This window comes from Capsicum annuum, chromosome 4, assembly GCF_002878395.1.
Source record: "Capsicum annuum cultivar UCD-10X-F1 chromosome 4, UCD10Xv1.1, whole genome shotgun sequence".
Taxonomy (NCBI): domain Eukaryota; kingdom Viridiplantae; phylum Streptophyta; class Magnoliopsida; order Solanales; family Solanaceae; genus Capsicum; species Capsicum annuum.
In genome coordinates, this window is record NC_061114.1 from 9,179,827 (window position 1) to 9,199,749 (window position 19,923).

The following is a 19,923-nucleotide window of genomic DNA, read 5'->3' on the forward strand; positions in this document are numbered from 1 at the left end:
CAGAAATATTTAAAATATTTCCGACGATAGAATTTGTCAAAGGATTCATCTTCTTGAAGAAAAGCAATGTGAGTGAAAATCCTGAAAGGTCTGTTATGACGGATGCTGAAGAAAATGGTTTGGCGAATATGGGATTTTTTTCCTCTTTTGATGTTCATAGTGATGCTTTTACCACGAGTGTTTGCGGAAACTGATACCTTAACTCAATCCCAACAACTGTTGCTAAATCAGACGCTAGTCTCTGCTGGAAAAATATTTGAGCTAGGCTTCTTCAGTCCAAGTAACTCGAGCAGACTATATCTCGGTATGTGGTTCAAGAACATTCCTGGTCAGAGGATTGTATGGGTAGCAAACAGGGAAGATCCACTCGCAGCTTCTGACTCTGCGGCATTCTTGAAGATTGGAGGTGACGGTAATCTCAGAATTACGGATGGCAATCAAAATACTGTTTGGTCGACGAATATATCTGTCCGGTCTAATAAGACAACGGCTGTACTTACAGATAAAGGGGAATTCATTCTTAAAGACGGTGTCTCAGGGACATATTTATGGGATAGTTTTAACTATCCTTGTGATACCTTGTTATTAGGAATGAAAGTTGGATACAGCAACAGGACGGGGATGAAGCTTGTCTTATCATCCTGGCGGTCTGAAGATGATCCGTCGCCTGGAAAGTTTACTACTGGACTCTCGGTAGAGATACCTCCTCAAGGATTTACTTGGACTAATTACTCGAGGCCTTACTGGAGAGGTGGCCCGTGGGACGGAGGGAACTTCTTAGGCATACCTGATGATGACAAAGGGTATGCAAGTAGTCTAAATGTAATACCAGATAAGCAACAGGAATCTGCCTTTCTCAGTTTCAATAATTTCAACGATTCTGATGTTGTAATCATGGTCGTGAAACCATCAGGGATCATGGAAATGATGGTATGGAAAGAAGAACGGAATGCATGGAAGGTCACCTGGAGGACACCAGAGACCCCATGCGATGTTTATGGAACTTGTGGTCCTTACAGTGTTTGTGACAAGAATAAGACTCCGGTCTGCGATTGCTTGAAAGGATTTGTACCGAAGTCAACCGATGAATGGATCAAAGGAAATTGGACTGGCGGCTGTGTGAGGAGACATAAACTTCTTTGTGAAATCAGTACAAGTGGCATGGCTCCAAAGGGATCGAAAAATGATGAGTTCTTGCAACTGAGCGATATGAAACTTCCAGATCACTACACATATTTGTACGATAAATATGGCGCTCAGAATTGCAAAAAGCGTTGCCTGAATGACTGTTCCTGTGCAGCCTATGCGTATCCGGCTGGAATTAACTGCATGATTTGGACTTCAGAACTTACGGATGTTCAGCAGTTTCCATATGATGGTGTGGATTTGTTTCTTCGTCTTGCTTATTCTGAACTGGGTAAGTTCAACTCTCACTATTATGCTTAGATGATTGAAATTGCTTTATGTTGTCACCTTTCTGTATGATAACTAGAACATATTTTAGATGAAGATAAAAGGAAGAAAAAACTTATCATCGGCTTCACAATCGTTTCAAGCATTCTCATATTGGGCATTTTCGGATGCATCTTCTACCAGTGGAAAGCAAATCAAAGAGGTAAACTATTCTCCTGATTTCAAGATTTTATCGCCAAGATAGTAACTTTGTAGACCACTAGTGTCGAGGTTCATCATAAAATCCTTTTCCTTTCTTTTTTTCTTTGAAGTGAGTGAGTTAATAATCGTTCAACCTTCATGGCCATTCCCATAAAAGTACTTTAAAATTACTTTTTCCTAAATTTGACGCTGAGTGTGTATATTAAAACACGACGTTGACTTGTTCAACTTATTCCTTTCGTATCAACCTTGCTATTCAAATCGTTGCAAAAAATGAAAAATATTAGGCATGCTTCTGTAGAGATGGGGTTGCACCGGGGATCAACAACACTTAGCCTGTTCCTATTTGCCTTGGTGATGGATGAATTGACTCGTCATATTCAAGGTGAGGAGCCATGGTGTATGTTATATTGATTGATGATGCTAGGTTGGAAGTGTGGAGACAAACTTTGGAATCTAAATGATTCATGTTGAGTAGGAATAAAACAAAATATTTGGAGTGCAATAATAGATGATCAAACCATATTCATGTAGTGATCGCACTATTTTGCTGATGGTACTGTTTCTTTCCTGAATGAGCTGCATTGCTTTCCTATTAGTTGCCATGTTTTCTTTACCCCCATTTTTCCTTTTCGTTACTAATTTTTTGTTACACCTGAGCCGAGGGATCCTGAATGCTCATGCTTCTCACATGTGGATCCAAAATGAAATCAGGAAATAGAATTAAAGATTACTTTCCGGCTGATAGGCGTCAGAATTCAAGGGAACTGTCTACAGACAATTTCTGGGACGAGCAAGCATTGCCAAAAGATTCATCAGAACTACCGCTTCTTGACTTTGCTAAACTGGCTACTGCAACTGATAACTTCAGTGAAATAAATAAGATTGGAGCAGGAGGATTTGGCCCCGTTTACAAGGTAATAACAGTCTGCTGAATGTTTCACACACAAATAACTGTTGCCGATGTGAAAACTAAAGCCATCATAATAAATATCATACAGGGAAGACTGGAAGACGGACAAGCAATAGCTGTGAAAAGGTTATCTAGTCACTCTGGACAAGGAATTCAAGAGTTCAAGAATGAAGTCCTGCTAATCTCCAAACTGCAGCACAGGAATCTTGTCAGAATATTGGCTTATTGCGTTCATGGGAAAGAGAAGTTACTAGTTTACGAGTACATGTCTAACGGAAGCTTAGACACTTTGTTATTTGGTAAGCGGTTCCAATCATAGTTTCTGCTGTGGCCTATGGTTTGATCATCATATTTTACTTCTTATCCTTGTATTTTTATAGTTAGTGATCCTCATCTCGTATCCTTATATATTATGATATTTATTAGAAATATATATTACTGTGCTTTGGTTCGGACCTCATGCGTATCTTCGCTAAGATCTCGGATAGAAACTTAAGAAAAAGAAGCATGCTAAAGGTACTGGCCAGTTACTTAGTGTTCAGAGAATTTGGTGTTTAACATTCCGGTTCCTTCATAGGCGTGCATCGTGCATACATAGTGACATTCGCCATTTAAAAGATGATGGTAAATCTCTTTGTTCTTCAATTATTTATCTAGTTTGATATTGTCAATGACACTATCAGATTCTAAAAAGAGCCATCAGCTTCCCTGGCCAAAACGTTTCAACATGATTCAAGGCATTGCTCGAGGGCTTGTTTACCTTCACCGTGATTCTTGTTTAAGGGTCATTCACCGAGATCTGAAGGCAAGCAATGTTCTCTTGGATGATGATATGAATCCAAAAATTTCAGATTTTGGGTTGGCCAGAACTTTTCAAGTGACTCAAGAGCTAGCAAACACTAAAAGGATAGTGGGAACATTGTAAATACCTCTACTTCTTTTTCTCATTTTTCCTTTATAAGTTGTTCCTGCATTTTCTTTCGTGAAACAAGTTCATAATAGAAAATAACAACACGTTCTTATGTCAAATATGTTGCAGCGGTTATATGTCACCAGAGTATGCAATGGGAGGACTACTTTCTGAGAAATCTGATGTCTACAGCTTTGGCGTATTGCTGCTAGAGATTGTCAGTGGAAAGAGAAACAGCGGATTTTATGAGCATGAAAGGCATCTTAACCTTCTCAGTTATGTAAGTGTAAAATCAGCAGGATCTCATCCACGAGTTATTCATGAAAATTTATAGTATAAACCATGGCGTATTGCCATTTTGACACGATTTCAGGCATGGGTGTTATGGACTGAAAGAAAAGGACTAGACTTGATGGATAAATCAATTTTGGACTCAGATTCCTCTGCAACAGTGCTCAGATGCATACGTATTGGCCTGCTTTGCGTCCAGGATCATGCTGCTGATAGGCCATCAATGCCGTCTGTTGTTCTTATGCTAAGTAGTGAGACGGATCTTCCTCAACCAAAGCAACCTACGTTCGTATTTCAAAGATGGTTGAATTCTGATACTCAATCACAAATAAGCAAGCCTGAGTCTGTTAATGATATTACTGTCTCTGTGGCAGAAGGCCGATAACCAATTCAATATCTTGCATGTCCCGTTTTAAAATGTGTTTACGTCTTGTCTAAACTATTATTATTATCCGATCATTTCTTTATGTATATTTTATCACATAGCTATCTTTATCCATTGAACTCAGACATAAACTGTGCACTTTGTCAAAAGCAATATATTTTAGTATTGAAGTCAAGGTGCACGAGAAGGGGAAGAGATGTAATGAATGGTTGTACTTGGTGAAGATGTGGCTCGGGGGCCTAACTTTACCCAATACGATATAAGGAGGCCAAAACTCATTCCCTCAATGTGGGACTTAGCATTCCGCTACACCCTCATAACTACAATGTGGATTATGGTGGCCCAACATTAGGAAACAAAACAGCTTTGATACCATATGCAAACATGGCTCTTGGGAATGTGGGACTTAAAATACTCATATCTTGTGCAGCTATACACGTGCTTAAATGCCAGAAGACAATGTTGGATCAGTTGTAAGATTCAGTTTTGTTATTGTGATCAAAGTTCATTTTAGTTCTTTCCTTCTCTGTCGTTTACATTTTTCATTTGAGTTCTTTCCTTCTCTGTCGTTTACATTTTTTTCCTTGTTCTTGTGAAACTGGTGTTTGATGTTTGTTTATACCGGCCCACTCGATACAGGTTGGTCTTGGTCTAAGCTCTTATCTTTGAATACTGTAATAACAGCATTTTGAGTATATCGTCCATATGAACACAGGCATTTTCTGCCGGAGGATAGCAAATCAAAGAGGTTAGCTATGCTTCTGATTTCTGGATTATACCGCAGACTGTAATAATATTCATTGAAATTTTAGTTATTTTTCACATATATATATCTGTGTTCCAGGTCAAATATACTGTAAATTAAACTCATTGATTGTTAGAGGTAGATGTAGAGGCATAGGTATGAGGTCATCCCGACTCAATAGCTTGTTGGGATTGAAATTACCAGATGTCGCGTGAAAGCATATAAAGAAAACCTTGACAACAAAGAAAACTATACTAAAAGAAGAAGAATAATTTAATATGGTTTGGTCAATTGATCTACATATGTCTGAATCACTAATATAAATGACACTATGACAGTACAAAAATATTGAGGGAAGTTCTCCCCGTACACAAGACTATCTTAACAACTTCGGGGCAAAAACACTCCATTGAGCATTTCACCTCGCTTGGCGAGCGCTTCAGTGTTGTCATCAAGGCTTTAAGACATACTTTTCCTTGCTAACGAGCACAATACTAAAAGGTTACCTTAGCAGTTATCGACATGTCAAAACCAAGTTCATCACAGGAACATAGAACTGCGCGGAGAATTAGGACAGAAGTTACAAGTAGTTGAACCCAACCATGGCTTACATTTTTCTTAAACAAAGCTAAACTTTTTCCCACATCATAATTTCCTAGCAAATGCAAATATAATGGTGTGCTCTGCCATCAACCTAAATTTGTAGTCAAATCTCCTTGAAAAGGATGGGTTGGCAGCAAATTCGAGGCTCCGCAAGTAATACCTTGAAGCTAAGTTGCTCAGACTCTCCAAAATGTTGCCACACCCATGTCAAACCCTTCAAAAATACACTATTTTTGGAGGATCCGACACACACCCATCGATATTTTTGAAGAGTCCGAGCAACATAGCCTTGAAGGATAAAACCTTTGATTTTAAATGGTGTGATCAGCAATGACGAACACAATGATTTGCTTTCTACTTTGTGACAGGATGAGTAGATAAACAAGTTATGTTGACTTTGATATTTTAATGCACCAGTGCTTTTTACAATTGAGACACAATATAGTTTATAATTTCATTCTTCATGCTCCGCAAGCGAACTTACTCAGACAAGGAAAAGTATTTTCCTTTAATCTTATGAAAGCTACAATAGCTTTAGATGATATATCCTAGCGAGTTTGAAGTCAGCGGTATAAAATGTCATTTTCGGTGATGGATCTTGAATAGAAAATAATGAAGTAAACAATAGATGGGAGGTTCTGTGACAACTGAAACAAGGACAATGTCAAAGTACTTGGCAATTGAACAGAAATATTAAACTATTTCTCACAATAGAATTTGTCAACGGATTCATCCTCTTGAAGAAGCTCAGTCTGGGAATGAACAAAAAAGAGAAGAAAATGGCATGGACAAGATGGGAATTTCCTTTGTTTCTGATGCTCGGAACGATGCTTTTAACGCAAGTCTCTACTGCAAGTGATACTTTAACGCAATCTCAAGAACTGTCGCTTAATCAAACGCTTGTCTCTGCTGGAAAAATATTTGAGATGGGCTTCTTCAATCCAAGTAGGTCGAGCAGAATATATCTCGGTATGTGGTACAAGAATATCCCTGGTCAAAGGATTGTATGGGTAGCAAACAGAGAAAATCCACTCCCAGCTTCTGACTCTGCCACATTCTTAAAGATTGGAGGTGATGGGAACCTCAGAATTGTCGATGGCAACCAAAATACCGTTTGGTCAACCAATGTGTCTGTCGTTTCTAATAAAACAATTGGTGTACTTACAGACAAAGGGGAACTCATTCTTAAAGACAGCGTCTCGGGAACATCTTTGTGGAATAGTTTTGACTATCCTTGTGATATCTTGTTATCAGGAATGAATGTTGGATACAACACCAGGGCTGGCGTGAAACTTGTTTTATCGTCCTGGCAGGCTGAAGACGATCCATCGCCTGGAAAGTTCATTGCTGGACTTTCGGTAGAAATGCCACCTCAAGGTTTCATTTGGACAAATCACTTGAGGCCTTTCTACAGAGGTGGCCCATGGGTTGGGGGGAACTTCATAGGCATACCCGATGGCAGTGAGGGGTCTCCAAATACTGTAAATGTAATAGTAAACAAGCAACAGGAATCTGCCTTTCTCCGTTTGAATACTTCTGACGATCCTTATGTTACAATCGTGGTCCTAAATCCATCAGGGCTATTGCAGATGATGGTATGGGATGAAGAACTGAATGCATGGATCGACTCGTGGAAGGTACCAGAGAATCCATGCGATTTTTATGGAATTTGTGGTCCTTACAGTGTTTGTGACAAGAATAAGTCTCCGGTCTGTGATTGCTTGAGAGGATTTGTACCAAAGTCAACTGATGAATGGATCAGAAGAAATTGGACTGGTGGCTGTATGAGGCAAACTAAACTTCTATGTGAAATCAGTACAAGTGATGTAGCCCCAAAGGTATCCAAAAACGACAAGTTTTTGCAACTGAGTAATATGAAATTGCCAGATCACTTTATATATTTAAATGATCAAAACGGCGCTCAGAACTGCGAAAACTGGTGCCTGAATAACTGTTCCTGTACAGCCTATGCATATCCAGATGGAATTAATTGCACAGTTTGGACTTCAGAACTTATGGATGTTCAGCATTTTCCGTATGATGGCGTGGATTTGTTCCTTCGTCTTGCTTATTCTGAACTGGGTAAGTTCAACTCTCACCATTACGCTTACATGATTAAGATTGCTTTGTGTTGTCACCTTTCTGTATTATAACTAAACATATTTTAGATGAAGATAATCAGAAGAAAGAACTTATCATCGGCTTCACAGTGGCTTCAAGCATTTTCATATTGGGAATCCTTGGATGCATCTTCTGCAGGTGGAAAGCAAATCAAAGAGGTAAACTATTCTCCCGATTTCAAGATTGTATCGCCAATATAGTAATTATGTACACCAGTAGCGTTGAGCTTCACCATATAAGGATGATCAAGAGGTTTTATTGTTCCTTTTCTTTTTTGAGCGTGAAGCCCAAATTTGGTCATCTATTATAAGGATGATCATTCTTCATTGTTTAACCATCCCAAAGATCCTAAATCGTTGTAAGAGTAGAGAGTTGAGAGAGCAATTCCCTTAGGTGTGATTGAGATATCTCCCCTTTCTTTGTGAATTACATAAAGAAAACTTTTCACTGGTGGACATGCGGTTACTTTGATCCGAACCACGTTAAATCTTGTGTTCCTTCTATGAAGTATAAAACAGTTAATGGAATAAAAGGAACGATGCATTCTCATTGATTGTAGACTGAGTATATATAATTACAATACAACAAAGAGATAAACTAAGAAAAGGATAATACTTATCTATATACAAGAGTCCTAAAGAGAAGGAACTACTGGATTTGAAATTTAAAAAATAGGAGCTGATTTTATCCTTTATTAGGCCCCCGCAAGTTGGTGGTGTCAACAACGCCAAACTTGGAAAATTACTGTACAAAAGAGGCTTTGGGAAGTGGTTTTGTGAGTATGTCAGCCACTTGATCAGCTGAGTGAACGTGATGTATTTCAATATCCTTGTTCTGAACCTGTTCACGAACAAAATGGAAATCAATGGCGACATGCTTCATCCTACTATGGAAAACTGGATTGGAACAAATGTAAGTGGTGCTTATGTTGTCACAGAAAACCTGCTGAACCCCCTTAAGTGAAAGACGAAGTTCGTGAAGAAGATTTGTTAGCCAGTTGGTTTTTGCAACAGCAGCAGCCACACCTCTGTACTCAGCTTCTGTAGAGGATCGAGAGACTGAGCATTGTTTCTTTGAGGACCAGGAAATTGATGTGCTGCCCATGAAAATAACATATCCAGATGTAGAGGTGCGATCTTCCGGATCACCAGCCCAATCCGAATCAGAATAAACAACCAGACGAGAATTTGGAGCTTTTTCGATCCGTATACCATATTGGCAGGTGTGATGAAAATAACGAAGTAATCGCTTGACTGCTTTCCAGTGACAGTGACATGAATTGTGCATAAATTGAGAAAGCTTGCTAACTGTGAAGGTAACATCAGGATGTGTAAAGGATAAGTAGTGAAACTTTCCAATTACCCATCGATAAAGAGTACCATCAGTTGGAGGATCATTCACCGAAACTGTCAAAGTGGTAGTTGAAGTCATAGGTGTAGGTGCTCCTTTACAGCCTATCATGCCAACATCATCTAAAAGATCCATAATATACTTGTGCTGAGACCAAAAAAGACCATCAGTAGAAGATAACCTCAACGCCCAAAAAATAATGGAGCTATCCAAGGTCTTTCAAAGAGAAGCGATTGGAAAGACCATCTATTATATGACGAACCCCCCGAATTTGATTTCCTTATATCATTCGCATAGATAAGAACATAGACAGTGAACCCAAATTTATGCAAAATAAATAAAGAAGAGTCAGATTGAGATTTGGCAAACTCAACAGTTAACAAACAATTTTTGAGCTCAGTGTACCATGTTTGGGGAGCTTGTTTCAAGCCATAGATCGCTTTGTTCAGCTTGCAAACATGGGCGGAGAGGCTTCAATCTTCAAAGCTCGGTGGCTGCCTCATATACACTTCTTCCTCAATATGTCCTTGTAGGAAGGCATTATTTATATCAATCTGATGGATAGGCCAGTTGTACTGCGCCGCAATAGTAAGCACCAACCGAACAGTTACTGGTTTGACTACCGGGCTAAAGGTCGAATCGTAGTCTAATCCTAGACGCTGGGTAAATCCCTTTGCAACAAGCCGAGATTTGTACCTGTTAATGGAACCATCAGATTTATGTTTGATACAAAACAACCACTTCCAGGCAACCCCATTCATCGAAGGAGAAGCTGGAACCAAATCCTATGCATGATTCCTAACAAGGGCATCAAATTCAGCTTTCATGGCTTCTCTCCAGTGAGGGTGAGGACATGCTTGTTTATATGTACGAGGAACAAATGGCAAGGAAAGTTGGACACTAACACTAAACTGCTTGAGTTTGAGTTTATTTATCTTGGAGTGTGTGACCATGGGATGAGTTGAAGTGGTCACCATAGGTGAAGGAGTGGACGTAATCAAAGCAAGTGTGCTTTGAGAAGGGTTGTCATTGGTTGATTGAGAAGGAGGGTTGGGGGACTGGACAGTGGAAGCAAGTGGCATCAATGAGGTGTTTGGTTGTGGATGATTTTTGCGTTGATAGGTGATTAATGGTTTGGATGATGGTGGTGGTTGAGTATTATCAAGTAGGGGTGGAATTGCAGGTGGCAACAAAAGAGAATATAAATTTTGAGAATTACCTGATGCAGCGGAGACGCTTTCTGATGTGGCAAAAGTTGAGCTGGGTAGTGGATACTGCACGGGAAGAGCATTCGGGAGTGGATGACAAGAATCTGAACTTGACGGTATATGATTCAAAGGTTGAACATCAGAACAAATTTCCCAGGAAATATTATTGCTCTGTTTCAGTTTTAAATTGGAAAACATATTCTGAAAAGGATAGGTATCTTCCAAAAATAGAACATCCCTTGATAAGTATAATTTATTCTTGACGGGATCAAAACGTTAGTGGCAATAATGTTTATTAGAAAATCCTAAATACACACAGGGATTAGATCTTGGCTCTAATTTATTTTTGCCATTTGGTTTGAGCCATGGGTAGCATAAACAACCAAAAACTCTAAGGGATTGATTGTCACGACCCGAGCCGGGGCCTTGGCTGTAACGACCATCCCGAACCATGAAGGCGCAGATGCCCTTCTCTATCTGGTAATCATGCACAATATTCATACAATAATAGAAGATGTGGAAACATAAATCAATACGAAACCATGGTCATACTCTAAGTTCAAAGTAATAATGAAAACTGCAATTCAACAACATCTAGATAATATCTGACTCAGTCTGCGAAATCTCTACTATATACGAACCAAAGCTGTCTGAAAACTGGGACAAGGCTCCCAGTGAACCAAAACCAACATAAATAACAAAAGTCTGAAAGACATAGGCCTTCCGGAATAAAGAAGCCTCACCAACTGCACACTTTACTTCAACCTGAAAACTTTACGGTTTAGCAGGACCTCTAGACTAATCCTCAAACCCTGAAAGGTAGGGGGTCAATACAGTTGTACTGGTACGCAGAACAAATCCAAAATAATAATTTTTATTTAACATAAGTGAGACTAATTCGAAAACAGTTCATAAACATAACATATAATGAGAAAAATACATGGGCATATGTAAAAGACTTTGAACAATCATCTGAAAACTCTGTGACACTCTTTATTTTACTTCTGTGCTAGGTGGTATGCCCTACAACTCTATTATTCCACGGGCTATATGGAATCTGCCCTTAACTCGGTAGACAAGCCTCCAACCCAAGTTTGCTGCAAGGGTTGGAGTCCCTGCTCTGTATGCCACGGTGCACTAGGCCAGCGTAAAAGTCCCTCGTGGGGAAATAATGTACCCGTATCGGCAAAACATAGTTTCTGGCTACACGTTACTTTAACTCAAGCCATCTTCGGGCAACCACCTAACCCTCTTTATGCCCATTTTTAACTCTTTAAAATCATACATTCTCTGAAATCAAACTCTGAAAACTCTAACTCTGTTATGGCATACATTTATATGGTATCGTCATACCATTTACTTGCAAGTCACATCTCTGAGCCATCTAATAACATATTATAAATCTTTGATTTCAAACAAGTTTGAGACCATCATATCAGCAAATCAATTCAAAGAAACTCTTTCTTTAAAACTCATGTAAACACATGCAAGAAACTCTCTTTGTCAACATTTCAATAATACAAGGTGGTCATGTCAAATTTGTTCAATCACATGCAACTCTTTCTCTTTAAAACAAGAACATAATTATATCAAGAAACACCCTCTCATCATCTCTAAATCATGTGCAAATACTATGATATTTAGAAACTAATTTCAAACCACAAATCATGCATTTCAAATCATTCACAACAAGATCATAAACTTAAATTCATCATAAAAGAGGGATTTCATAATTTATGCTCTCAACACAATCTTCAATCTCAATCTTTATACATATACATACACTTATAAATCAATTTATGGGGTAAAGACCTAAAGGTCAAAACAACAATGTCATTCAAACATTTATAATGCATAATTAAGCATGGATTCCAAAACCCTTTTATAAAATTCATACTTGGAGACTTAAATCATGTTCAAGTAATTCAATAGCCCATATAGTTTTTAGGCTGAACCCAACGTACCTCAAATTAGGAATTTGACGGATGATTCTTGAAGCCCTCGGTCTGGGGATTCTAATTCTGTAAACAATTTTGAAAACCTGAAATCTTGAGATTTCTTGAACTTTGGGTTGAAACCCTAATATGTGTTCTTGAGAGAATTGAGTAAAGGAGCAGTTTTTTTGCTCCTAGGGGCAGAAATTATTTGTTATAGACGGATTAGGGTGAGGTAAAATGATCAAGATGCCTCTAGACCCATAAAAATACAGAATTAGCATCTGAAACAGTGCCCCGACGCGATCTCGACACTTCGCTATCGCGTCGGCTTACTGCCTCACACGGAAAACTGTATAACGTTTTACTCGATTGTCGGATTTTTGTGAAATTGGTATCGTTCGAAAGCTAATTCAATTATCTACAATTTGGTGGGTCTTTGATCTGGAAAATTTTATGTATATAAATAGTTATACGATTGAAGTAGACCCTTGTAGAATCGAATATCGAATTTTGGACGAATCAAAAGATCTTAGCTCAACTTTGTTCTAAGTAATTGTTATGAACATTTTTTCACCTCTAAACCACTTAATAGACTATGATAATGATCGTGAAACTTGTATTCACATGGAAATCATTTAGATTCGGGCTTAGACGCGTAAGAACAACGGTTAGAATTCTAGCACGAAAACACAGGGTATTACATTCATACTTTGGAGACTCTTGAAATAGAATTTCATAGGAACATTTATTTTGTAACTTTTGAGTTAGATGATTTATAAGGTAGACTCCTTGATGACAAGCAAAACTCTAAGAACTTAGGGGAAAGGAGGCTTGGTGCAGCAAGGTTTTGGCCGTCTCAATAACATGCCTGTGACGACGTTCAACTAGTGTGACTCTTTGGGGTGTGTAGAGAGGGGTCACTAAGTGTTCAATACCATGACTTTTGAGATATGAGGATAAATCTTGAAACTCACCACCACCGTCAGTATAGAGAGACAAAGTTTTGGTTTGAAACCGTCACTCAAGTAAGGATGCAAAGCTTGAAAGACATCAAGAACTTTCTTTTTTGATTTTGTAGTGAACAACCACATGTATTTCGAGTATTGATCAACAAATAAGACATAATATCGCTTGTTATTGATTGACAAAACAGGAGAGGGCCCCCATAAATCGCTATAAATAATTTGCAATGGTTGTTTACTTTGCAATGAGTTTTCAGAAAAGGGTAACCTATGCATTTTATTAGAATAACACGAATTACAAACTAAATTGGTTCTAGAATGTGAAACTTGGAGAGAAAACTGATGCAAAATCCTATTTAAAATACGATGACTAGGATGACCTAAATGCCCATGCCACAGGTGTAGAGGAATGACAACATTGCATTGTGGTGAATGATTCCCATTGCTCGACGGCCACTCATACAACCCATCTCTATTCTGCCCGCGAAACAGAGGCGCCCCCGTACTCAGATCCTTCATAAGATAAGAAAAAGGAAAAAATTCAATGAAGGTGTGGTTATCACAACAAAATTTAGAAACAGAAATAAGGTTATTTTTTATAGCATGATAGCATAAGGTATTGAGAAGCTTAAATTGCTTATTTGATGCACTTATGTTGATGTTACCGGTATGAGATATTGGAATGCTGCTACCATCTCCCATTGCTATCTCCTCTGGGCCGTGGTAGTTTTGCACATCAGTGAAGTTTTGAGCATCTGAGGCCATATGATGAGTGGCGCCAGTATCAACAATCCAAGGAGCCTCTTGAGTTGAAAACCGAGCAGCATAGTTTGCTCGGGCTTGTAGGTGATTGTGTGATTAGGATGTGCAGGCTTTGGCGGAATGACCAGGACGGTCACACAACTGGCACTTTAGAGTGTTGTCATATCGTTATTCTTGGTTATTTTTTCCACTACGCCATGGCTGGTTGGTGTTGGGGAAATTTGCACTGGGACGCCTGTTGGAGTTGTTGTTTCCTTGTCGAGGATGCGTGTTTGAGTTGTTTCTTTGGTGAGGATGCGTGTTTGTTTTCTGTGCAATAGCAGCAGTAATTGGTGATGATAATGGCTTCTTTGCTTCTTCATGTTTTATAAAAAGTTCATAATCAAGCAACTTTACATAAAGTTCTGGATAAGAGATAGTAGAGTGTCTTGCACAGATTGCAACAGATATTTCATAAAAATCTGGGCCAAGTCCAGTGAGGATTTTGACAATCAGTTCCTCATCAAACACAGGAGCTCCAGCAGTGGCAAGTTCATCACAGAGAGATCGAACTTGGTGGAGATAATCAGAGACGGGAAGGGCTTCCTTCAAGAGACGAGCCAGATGATTATGCAAAATAAAGATTCTTGTTTGCGATTTGTTGGCATATGCAGTGTGCAAGCATCCCAAGCAACCTTGGCGGTGGATGCAGCGACAACTGTAGCAACAAGTGTAGGATCAACTGAGGCCAAGATGGCGTTTTGAATAAGCTGATCTTGGCGATACCATGAAACAAATTCAGGATTTTCAACTTCCTAATTATTTTGAGCCACTGTGCGAGTAGGAGCAGGGCGAGAACTGTTAAGATGGCCATAAATGTTGTGACCACGCATAAGCATGGACACTTGTGCTTTCCAAAGGGAAAAATTATGGCTGCCAGTTAGTTTGATTGGTAATTGGGTGACAAAATTGAATTGGACAATTGTGGTGTTGGCATCTGAATTGGTTACAGTTATGTTTGTGGCCATTTTGATGGGAAGAGTGGGAGGGACCAAAAGAATTATACTCGTGAGAGTTAATTGGCTCTGGGTACCATATGAAGTATAAAACAGTTGATGGAATAAGAGGAACGATGCTTTCTTATTGATTGTAGACTGAGTATATAAAAATACAATACAACAAAGACATAAACTAAGAAAAGGATAATACTTATCTATATACAAGAGTCCTAAAGAGAAGGAACTACTGGATTTGAAATTTTAAAAATGGGAGCTGATTTTATCCTTTATAACTTTCCTTTTACATTTCCGCTAACAAGTACTAAGATTTCTTTTGATAAATAATACCAAAATGCTAACTTTTATCATCAAATTTTCTATCAAATTACATGTTTTACCTTTCTATCTCAATAGTTCTTTAGACTAATACATCAAATCAAATCGAAAATATTATATGATTCATGGATGGACTTTCAGAAGTAATAAAGCTAAGAAAATGATCTCTCTTGTAAAAACAACATAAAACTAAAATCAAGTTTGTAAATGGCTACAAAAGAAGTGGCATGATCATGCTAGTCACCAAGTAATCACAATTTGCTGTTTAACAATCACGCATTTTTACACAGGTTAAACATTCTGAATTTCTTCTTTAGCATGTCTGGTTTTCATTGTATAACTCTTAAATTGCTTTCTTTTATTATTGTTTGTCTTACAATGTTTGCTCATCTGGATCTAAAATAGAATCAGGATATAGACGAAATAGGATTAAAGACCACATTCCGTCTGATAACTGCCAGCATTCAAGAGAAATGTCTATGAACAATCTGTGGGAAGATCAAACATTGCCAAAAGATTCATCAGAACTACCGCTTCTTGAGTTTGCTAAACTGGCTACCGCAACTGATAACTTCAGTGAAATAAATAAGATTGGAGCAGGAGGATTCGGCCCTGTTTACAAGGTAATTCCGATCTCTGAATTGATTCACAAACAGAAAAAAATGCTGCTAATGTGAAAACTGTGGCAACGATATAGGGAAAACTAGAAGATGGACAAGTGATAGCTGTGAAAAGATTATCTAGTCACTCAGGACAAGGAATTGAAGAGTTCAAGAATGAAGTCCTGCTAATCTCCAAACTGCAGCACAGGAATCTCGTCAGAATATTGGCCTATTGCGTTCACGGAAAAGAGAAGTTACTAGTTTATGAGTATATGGCTAACGGAAGCTTAGATACGTTGTTATATGGTAAGTGGTTCCGATCATAACTTCTTCTGTGGCATATGGTTTGATCAGCATATATCACTTGTTATCCATGTATTTTGTTGTTAGTGATCTTTCATCTCGTATTCTGGAAATGGAAATTATGACATGTTTCGTGTATTGTAAAGATATGTCACCTAGGCCTAACTCAATCCAAAAGCTAGCTCACGAGGGGAGGATTTCCCAAGTCCACATAAGAAAACCGCCAGTTCACTTCAATATATTTATATAGAACTGTGCCTTTGGGTAGGAGCTCGTGCTTATCTTCTCTACGATCCCAGATAGGAACTTAAGAAAAAAAAGCATGCTAAAGTCACTGGCCAGTTAATTAGCGTTCCGAGAATTTGGTGTTCACCCTTTTGGTTCATTCATTGGCATGCATCACACAATCATAGTGGCGTTCGACATTTAAAACAACGACATACTCAGTGAAATCCTACAAAGTGGGGTCTACATTTGACATTTAAAAGACAATGGTATATCTCTTTGCTCTTCAATTAATGCTAATCTAATGCTGTAAATGACACTATCAGATTCTAAAAAGAGCCATCAGCTTCCGTGGACAAAACGCTTCAACATGATTGAAGGCATTGCTCGAGGGCTTGTTTACCTTCACCGTGATTCTTGTTTAAGGGTCATTCACCGAGATCTGAAGGCAAGCAATGTTCTCTTGGATGATGATATGAATCCAAAAATTTCAGATTTCGGATTGGCCAGAACTTTTCAAGTTACTCAAGAGCTAGCAAACACTAACAGAATAGTGGGAACATTGTAAATACTTCTTATTTTTCTCAAATTATCATTAAACTGTTTATACATTTTTCTTTCGTCAAAAAAGTTCGTAAAAAAAAATAACAACACGTTCTTGTATCAAATATGTCGCAGCGGTTATATGCCACCAGAGTATGCAATGGGAGGACTATTTTCTGAGAAATCTGATGTCTACAGCTTTGGCGTATTGCTGCTAGAGATTGTCAGTGGAAAGAGAAACAACGGGTTTTATGAGCATGAAAGGCATCTTAACCTTCTCAGTTATGTAAGTGCAAAATCAGCGGGATCTCTTGCCATAAGTTGTTCATGCAAGTTTATAGCATGTTTAACGATGGAATATTGTCATTTCAAAATGATTTCAGGCGTGGCATCTATGGACTGAAAGCAAAGGACTAGACTTAATGGATAAATCAATTTTGGACTCGCGTTCCTCCATAACGGTGCTGAGATGCATGCATATTGGCCTGCTTTGTGTCCAAGATCATGCTGCTGATAGACCTTCAATGCCGTCTGTTGTCTTTATGCTAAGTAGTGAGACGGATTTGCCTGAACCAAAGCAACCTACATTCATATTTCAAAGATGGTTGAATTCTGATAACCAATCACAAACCAGCCCACCTCAGTCTGTTAATGATATTACCTTCTCTGTGGCAGAAGGCCGATAACCAATTCAAGAGGTTGCATGCACCGTTTTAACATATGTACATGGCTTGTCTTAGTTACTAATATCATCTGATACCATGTGCAAACATGACTTGGGAATGTGGGACTTAATATACTTGTAACCATGTGTTTTGTTATTGAAATTAAAGTTCAGTGTTATGTTTGTTTAAAACGGCCACTAGGTACATGTTATACCGCTCTTGGTCTAAGCTCTTATCTACATACTATAAATAACTTTTTTTGTTCTTGGTTTCTATCACCAATTATTATTTTATCAAGTCTTCCTTTGAGTTTTTGTTTAAGTACAAGTTTAAGGATTCAAGTTATCTCTTAAATTAGCTTTCAGAACATGATGACATGCTTTCTGCTTTGCGATGGGACAGATGGAATAATCAAGTCATGTTGACTTGATTGAATAACATTTTGAGTTGATCCACATATATAGAAAATGTGTTGACTCTAGAATTGAACAGCATTTTGAGTATATCATCCATTTCATCGTCGTCATAATGACTTCAAGCGTTTTCATAGTGGCCATCTTTGCAGGCATTTTCTGCAGACTGTATGATGATGTAGACAGTAGTTCAAATCCTGGACTGCCGCTGTTGATTATATACTCCATCTGCCTCTGCCCTTACCAGTATTCTGAAAAGCAAGGCTCTTGATATTGACCTTTTATTCAATATGTAATGAAAAAGAGTCGTGGATGAATTTCAGAAGAAATAAAGGTTGGAAGTTGCAGCAAGTACTAGCAATTCGCTTAATTGCCTGTTAGCACTGACCATATAGCATGATAAAAAGGTTCCAACACTATTTCTCTTTTTGTTTGATAACTTCATCACTTGATGTGACTTCTGTTTTTATATATAGATATTTACCCTAGATTTCAATTTTAGTTTTATTTTGTATAAAGATGGCATGTGTAGAGCTTAATTCTTGTCAAAGCTAAAATAGCTTAAAGTCGAGGGAGAAATTGTCATTCTCAATGATGGATCTTGAATAGACGACGATGAAGTAAACAATAGATGGGAGGTTCTGTGACAACTGTAACAAGGACAATGTCAAACTACTTGGTAATTGAACAGAAATATTAAACTATTTCCCACAATAGAATTTGTCAAAGGATTCATCCTCTTGAAGAAAAGAAAAGGAAGTCAAATCCCAAAAGGGTTGTTCAGAGGGATGCTTTTGGAAAGCTTAATCGGTTGAGTTTCAGTCTGGGAATGAACAAAAAAGAGAAGAAAATGGCACGGACAAGATGGGAATTTCTTTTGTTTCTGATGCTTGGAACGATGCTTTTAAGGCAAGTGTCTACTGCAAGTGATACCTTTACGCAATCCCAAGAACTGTGGCTTAATCAGACACTTGTCTCTGCTGGAAAAATATTTGAGCTGGGCTTCTTCAGTCCAAGTAGATCGAGCAGAATATATATCGGTATGCGGTACAAGAATATCCCTGGTCAGAGGATTGTATGGGTAGCAAACAGGGAAGATCCACTCCCAGCTTCTGACTCTGCTGCATTCTTGAAGATTGGAGGTGATGGGAACCTTGTTGGGTTGTGGAGCCTGATTAATATGTGATGTACTATTATATATTAATGTTCTCGCGGTTCAACCTCCGCGGTGAGGTTGCTTGGGGGCGTGGGGGGCGGGAGCCCCGACCCAAATTTTAGGCACTGTAGCACTGTACCTTTTATTCTCATTTCTCTATGTAACTGTTGAATCATTAATATAAGTAGCCCGTCCGCCGTGGAGTTTACCCACAGGTGTTACCACGAAATCTATTCTTACAGATCTCTCTCTCCTCACGAACTTTCTCTCTTTAGTTTTCTTCATCCTCTCCTCAGATCTAGTGTGTATGTGCAATTCGATCCTAACAACTGGTATCAGAGCCTAGGAGATTCATCACGATCACTGAAGATGAAAGGATCGAAGCTTGGAATCAAGAAGTTTGATGGATCCGATTTTGGTTTCTGGAAGATGCAGGTCGAAGACTATCTGTACCAAAAAGATCTTCACGAACCCTTGACCGGGATGAAGCCGGAGTCCATGATGGAGGAGCAGTTGAAGCTCAAGGATCGACAGGCTCTAGGACTGATTCGGTTGACTTTGTCGAGAAACATGGAGTTCAACATCGTCAAGGAGAAGACCACGTCAGATCTGTTAAAGAAGCTACCAAATTTATATGAAAAATCATCTGCGATGAACAAGGTATATTTGATGCGTAGATTGTTCAATTTACAGATGTTTGAGAATAGATCCGTTGATGATCATATAAATGAGTTCAATATGATTGTTACTCAACTATGTTCTGTGGATATTAATTTCGAAGATGAAATCAAAGCATTGATTTTGATGTCATCTCTACCCGAGTCTTGGGATACTATTATTGCTGTAATTAGCAGTTCCCATGGATCTGAGTAGTTGAAGTTTGATGAAATCGAAATGTTGTT

The 19,923-nt window shown here is 38.5% G+C and overlaps 2 protein-coding genes across 2 annotated transcripts; both read left to right on the plus strand.

Moving 5' to 3' along the window:
- On the plus strand, positions 1 to 4,199 carry LOC107854182 (G-type lectin S-receptor-like serine/threonine-protein kinase At1g61370). Its single transcript, XM_016699173.2, has 7 exons — positions 1 to 1,417; positions 1,505 to 1,615; positions 2,329 to 2,531; positions 2,616 to 2,826; positions 3,211 to 3,448; positions 3,567 to 3,717; positions 3,811 to 4,199. Exons 1-7 carry the CDS (start codon positions 103 to 105, stop codon positions 4,111 to 4,113), a joined length of 2,532 nt encoding a protein of 843 aa, XP_016554659.2. The 5' UTR covers positions 1 to 102; the 3' UTR covers positions 4,114 to 4,199.
- A 1,754-nt stretch (positions 4,200 to 5,953) lies between these two features.
- On the plus strand, positions 5,954 to 17,742 carry LOC107854187 (G-type lectin S-receptor-like serine/threonine-protein kinase At1g61370). The gene is made up of 7 exons (XM_016699181.2): positions 5,954 to 7,543; positions 7,630 to 7,740; positions 15,520 to 15,737; positions 15,812 to 16,022; positions 16,571 to 16,808; positions 16,923 to 17,073; positions 17,171 to 17,742. Exons 1-7 carry the CDS (start codon positions 6,220 to 6,222, stop codon positions 17,471 to 17,473), a joined length of 2,556 nt encoding a protein of 851 aa, XP_016554667.2. The 5' UTR covers positions 5,954 to 6,219; the 3' UTR covers positions 17,474 to 17,742.
- Positions 17,743 to 19,923: the final 2,181 nt, after the last annotated feature.